The sequence below is a fragment of the Lolium rigidum genome, chromosome 6 (assembly GCF_022539505.1).
Source record: "Lolium rigidum isolate FL_2022 chromosome 6, APGP_CSIRO_Lrig_0.1, whole genome shotgun sequence".
NCBI classification, from domain to species: domain Eukaryota; kingdom Viridiplantae; phylum Streptophyta; class Magnoliopsida; order Poales; family Poaceae; genus Lolium; species Lolium rigidum.
The window spans coordinates 254281154-254287501 of record NC_061513.1 but is presented as its reverse complement, the minus strand read 5'-3'; the positions used below and the strand labels follow the sequence as shown (position 1 = coordinate 254287501).

General features: G+C 49.1%; 1 protein-coding gene across 1 annotated transcript; it reads left to right on the top strand.

Moving 5' to 3' along the window:
- The first annotated feature begins 618 nt into the window (after positions 1–618).
- On the top strand, positions 619–837 carry LOC124663974. Its single transcript, XM_047201596.1, has one exon. The coding sequence runs from the start codon at positions 619–621 to the stop codon at positions 835–837; it is 219 nt and encodes a 72-aa protein (XP_047057552.1).
- The last annotated feature ends 5511 nt before the right edge of the window (positions 838–6348 follow it).

The following is a 6348-nucleotide window of genomic DNA, read 5'->3' as shown; positions in this document are numbered from 1 at the left end:
CATTCAAAGGCCCGTTCAGCTCTTCGTTTATGAGTCTTTCTTTGTATAGATTGTATATGAGTCTTTCATTAAGCGTACATTCGTGCAGTGAGTGACTGAACTTGATATGGAGCGACATGCTTGATAAGCACCCATAAAAACCAACAAACAAAAAAGTGACTGAACTTGGATTCATAGACTGTACTTGGTTGCTATAGCCTGCCACCGGTGAGATCGAAGTTAGCATGCAGGCTTGCATCTTGTTGGTCAACATCAAGCTTCTCACGGTGACATGCAATCTGCACACACAGGCATAGGCCGGTCAAAACATATTCAGTAGCACTCAAGCGAAGATGATGAGAAGAAACACAAGTGATTCTCCCAAATTAAATTGCCTGGTATTAAACATGGATATCGATGGAGATAACCTTGGAGCCTCCGAAACTGTGATGGACGCGTTTTGTTGTCCAGGTCCACTTACTACACTCAGTCTCCCCTTCCACTGCTACTGACAATTTCATGCCGGCCGGCCACGGACGGCACGGCACGGCAGACATAATCTGTAGTCACCATCGTCGTCCTATTTATAGAGGCCAGCTGCTTGCTGAAGCTCGCACCGAGGAAGGTAACAGCCGAGCCATGGGGTCGGGTGACTGGGGTCCGGTGCTGATCGCGGTGCTCTTCTTCGTGGTGCTCACGCCGGGCCTGCTCTGCCAGATACCAGGGAACGACCGCCGCATCGCAGAGTTCCACAGCATGCGCACCAGCTACCTCGCCATCTTCGTCCACACCGTCATCTTCTTCGGCTTCTGCGCCATCTTCATGGTGGCCGTTGGCGTCCACCTCAGCTCCGGCTAAGCACTCCTCTTCTAGTAGTTATTTGTGTTGAATTCATGCTTGGGCTGCAGTTTTAGATGCTAGGTAGCCAGAGTAAGTAGGGGTCAGAGTGGATTTGTGCGTGTGAGGGATCACGGCAGACATATGCATCTATGGTATGCCGAGCGTGAGCACCTCGTGTCCTCCTCTCTGTTTGTTGGAGTCTAGGTAGCTAGAGTGGATTTGTCATTTGTGCCAGGTTGAGATAGTCTTCTTATCTTAAATTCGCCGCCCGTACTATGGTCAGATTCGTCACCAGTTCATCGTCGTGTACTTTATTATATTGGAATCACACAACGCACACACAAAAACATATGAAATCATGAAGGCCAACATTCAGATAGAACTATAATATTTAAGTTTTAACCCAAGAACATGCCAACGGATGAATCTAGCAACAGCAGCAAGAGACAAGTAGTATAACGATTGAGTTCAGATTACAGTGAATACACAACATGATTTCAGCAGAGATTGTCATGTTCTGACACAAATCCCCGTCAGTTACGTAACTGAACTCTAAAGGAAGAGTCGGAAATGTGAAAGTTAAGGTCAGGACTGAACTCCTTTTTGGAATAGGGCTTTGGTCCCGCTTTATATATAAAGCCGTAATGGATGAACCAATATAAGGTGAAGAGGAGAATCTCTTCACAAAACAAACTAAAGAAAAGACAAAAGAGAACACAAACTTGTCACGAAACTGAGCCGAGTCGAGACTCCATGACGACTCCCCAAGAGGGTAACGACGGAGCTGCAATCGTTGAGATCGCAAGGTCTAGGGTTTTCACCCGGAGCTGTACCGTGGGGCGGATACCCACAACGATGCCCTCAAGAGGGTTACAACACCCGCAGGCATCGTCGCCGTTAGCGCCGAGGCGATGAGCTTTCACTCAGAAGCATCCGCACACCACACCAAAGAACTCAGCTGCCCGTTGTCCCCAAGTTAGGCTCCCGAAATACGATCTGGGAGTTTTAAAAGCCGAAGCGTTGCCAACACCAGGATCCCCCACCGTCTACTCCTCGCCATTCCCATGACCGAAGAATGAGACCACCACCACCGCCATGTTGCCCGCCGTAGAGCCATCCACACAGTCCACCTTCCAGGGGCACCATCCGACATCCCCACGAACTCGAGCCCATGACTTGATCAACACACCGCAACACGAATTAGACAGGGTACGGAGGCACCATAGTCAGCAGCGGTCACAACACATAACAACCTAGGGGAAAGGATCCACCCCCAGCCACCCGAGGTCTACGCTGACCAGACGCAGTAGCATGACCGATTAGGCATAGATCAGGCCTGGCCGCCTTCCAAGCCTCGATCAAGCCCAATTAGCCGTGCCGCCGCCTTCCACCTGCAGCTCCATTCCATACCTACCCGTGCCGCCACCGAGCCGAAATGTTGTAGCCATATGCCATGAACATCGTCGCCGCAACCTCAGTCCTCATAAAATGGTCCCGGCCAAGACTCCACACCGCCGCAAAGAAACACCCCTGCCGCGACGCCCGGGGACATAGCCGCTAAAAAAACTGACGCCAACACGTTGCTGGTCAATTCGGTCACTTTGCCGGCATCCAAGAACTCGCCACCGCACGCAGCAAGAGCATCACCTTGCCCCTCCCGGTCATGCTGCCAAGGGCCACCATACTTGGACCCACCTGGCCCAAATCTGGTACTAGCTGCGGTGCAGCCTAGGAGCAGCCCGCCGGTGTTGGCTCCACTTAGGCCCTCCTGGCCCAGGACAAGGCCCATCTGGCCCCGATCTGGGCTGCGCCATTGGCAGCAACCGCCGCCCTCCGCTGCCTCACTCCACGCCAGCCTGCCCCTTCACCAGGCGCCGCCGTCGTCAAGTCTCATAGCCGCCGCCGGACCGAGCTCAAGAAGCCCCAAGTAGCACCGCCGCCTTCGACTACTGTCCTGCGCAAAGCCAACCGATAGCGGGTAAGGAAAGTCCCATGGCCGGCACCACGCGGGCTTTGCCAGCGGCCCTCCCCGGCGGCGGCGGAGGAGGAGGTCAGGATTGAACTCTAAAGGAAGCATCAGAAATATGAAAAATTAAGGCCAGGAACTCTAAATGAAAAGTCGGAAATCATCAACAGCGAAACGAAATGGAATCATCCTCTTGTAGCTAAACGAGCTCGAATGATGAACAAACCTTGACCTCGCGCAGCGTTTAACACTGGAACAACCAGAAGCACACATGAGAGATCTCAGTGACGCGATCACCGCTGATCTTGGTGATTGGAACAGAGCTGGGCTCGGCGGGGCCAAATGGATGGATCCAGATTAAGGTCTTGTATTCTAGGCTAGCGGCTAGCCTAACCTCACTAATTTAACCTTGTACAGGCAAACCTGATCTGTAGACTGCCAACTGAATTTCACAAACTGAATTTCACTAACTTAATTTGCGCTAACTGAATTTCACTAACTGAAAGTCGCCAAGTATGGTACATATTAGAGATGCTTCATAATGTATTTGCTTGAAACAAATGTTACTGTATGTACAAGCACATGATCTGTAAACTGCCAACTGAATTTCACTAACTGAATTTCACTAAGAGCTCGTTTGGTATCCAAATATTAGCCATCGTGGAATTCATTTGGCAATTCCAACTTTATGTTGTTTGGTTGCCACGAAATTGCAACATCATTTCATTTGGAATATCTACCTAAATGACGCCATGGGTTAACGTGATTCCCGCACCGACCTGTCATTTGGGTGGAAACGAGAGACCGTCCTCAACCCCCATCGCCCCCCGACCCATCTGGCTCCCTCCCGCCGCCTCCTCCTTCCTGCACCTCGCCGTCTCCTCCTCCCTCCACCTCGCCGCCTCCCACCTTCCTCCACCTCGCCACCTCGCCGCCTCCCGCCTCCCGTCTCCTCCTCCCTCCACCTCGCCGCCTCCCGCTCTCTCCAGGTCGACGGCAAGGTCGTCAAGGCCAAGATTTGGGACACCGCAGGCCAAGAAAGGTACTGTCCCGCACGCGAGCTCCCTTCCTCTCCCTATCTCTTATCCGTTGTGCATGAAACTATAAGAGATCTAAAATTAGATTTTTTGCCATAATTGAGACGGGGCGGGATAACTTTTCTGTGCCTTTCCTTAGACACCTTTCAGGGGGTCTTAATTTCGTTTGGTACTGCCTACCTCCACAAGGGAGATCCAGAGGCATTTTAGTAGGTATTAATAGCGAGACTCTTCAGATCCTCAAGGTTGTTAATAGCAGCCATTGTGTAAAATTCCACATTCGTTCCAAGCTAGACGGTTTTGAGTGGTCTCTTATACCCGTCTATGGGGTAGCTCAAGATAAGCATAAGTCGGAGTTCTTAGCCGAGCTGGTAAGGGTATGCGAGAATGAAACTTTACCTATGCTTATAGGGAGCGATTTTAATATAATGCGTAGAAGGAGGACAAGAATAAAGATAATTTTAATGCACATTGGCCCTTTGTTTTTAATGCCATTATTGAGAGTCTTGATCTTCGGGAGATTGAGCTTTCAGGTAGACAATTTATGTGGGCGAGTCGTAGAGAATCACCTACATATGAAAAATTAAACAGAGTTTTGGCAAGTGTCGAGTGGGAGCAGAAATTTCCTCCTGCGTCGGTTAGAGCCCTTCCTCGGGCAGGTTCAGATCATACTCCTTTGATTCTTGATTCAGGTGAACAAGCTCACCTCAGGAACAATGTTCAATTCTCTTTTGAACTCTCATGGCTGAGACATGAGGACTTCTCTGATCTCATTGCAAGGAGTGGAATCTCTATCTCTACTACTTAAAAAACACGAAGCTGTTCCGTCGTCAGCTGGTACGTCGTCGGTTTCCTCCATCGTCGCGCGCCATATCATATCCTCTCACCGATTTTTCACTCCTCAGCGTTCGGTTTTATTTCATTCATTATGAGTTATGACTCCATCCGGTTTTCTCCATCCCTGACCCGTAATCTTCGCAAATCCATCAAGAAAGCCACCCTAATCCCTCCCTCCGAAGGAGAACCTCAGGGTTCACAGCCCATCCCTGCCTCGTCGGCCGCCCGCGCCGCCATGTGCCTCAAGGCTCTGGGTCTATGCCACCTTCCTCCGCCCCGGCAAGCCCTGCACCGCCGCTATGGCCCTGGCCCGTCGTCGCCGGCACCATGAACGACATCGGCAGAGCCATTTCCTTTTGCCTCTCTCCTCCTCCGGGCCCAGTCTCGTGCTCCTCGGCTGCCGTCTCCGAGGAGATCAGGATGAAACACCCCAAGACCGAGGTGTGCATCTTCGTGCTCGACTTCGCGGGTGCAGGGGCCTTGGTTAAGGATGCGCCTCCGATTTCGGCCGCCTTCCTCGACTCGGGTCGACGACGATCCACTCCAATCCCCTCCTGTAAGCATCAAACTCAATCAAGGTAGGTTGAGCGCTAGCACCTTCAGCACCACGTCCGGTGTCCGCAGACTACTTCCTCGTACCACGTGTATCGCCGCTGCCAGAGGGGAGGTGACAGAGGAGATGGATGTGAGAACACTATCTTGGGTAATGAAGACGCAGCTTCAGATTCAGAGACAGGTCGAAGAGGGACTAGAGAATAGCCTCGACAAAAGAGGTAATCACAAAATCTTATTGGAGGAGGTTGTGTAGTGAAAATGTATTTAGTTGTTTCTGATGCTTAGTCCCTTTATAGAATTGTAGTTCATTTGGCCAATACGTGCTCAATTATAATAGGGACAGCGACCAGAAACTACAATTCTGGACATTTCTAGCTTTGCACCTTTCTATTTGCCATCATTTAGAATTTACTTTGGCAGACAAAAAATGATTTGTACATGTTAACCTGACAAGAATGTGTTAGTTTAATATGCAAATGTATTAAATCAACACAATGACAGACAATGCCATTTGCAGTTACCTGTAGGAAAACAAAGTAACTTGGTTACTATCGTTGCAAATACTTCCATAGCTACAGGAATATCCCGTAACGCTACAGGAATATCCCGTAACATTAAGATGCCAGTTCAGAACGGTCGATGTTTGTTGTACAATTTGGTGGCGAACAAGCCTCACCTTGATGAATACTATTCAGCAGATCAGTGTAAATATAGTCAGCTATATTCTTTACCATACTTCCTCTGCCGCTGCTCGATTCTTAATTAAAGGATAGAGTCTACATAACTTATTCTGATCTTTTGTGTGTTCAAAAATAGGCGATTTCAGATAGACAAAATCTGAAAATCTACTAGGAAGAATTGAGTTTAGAGTATCGGTCCTTTGCCAAGTACCAGTGCTCTAGGCTTCATGTAACCAACGTGTATTTTATTTTTTTGCTTGGTCCCTCGCTTTATGTTAGATTCTTTCTACCACATGATCTTACAAGATTTTCAATATGAACTTCCCCTGAACTGGTAGTTAGTGTAAATTTGAAGATTAAAAATCTACTGTTGATATTTCCATTTCTAAAACATGTTTCAAATTATCAGATAATGTGCCAATGCCAATCATGTAACTATACCCTTGTGAGCTTG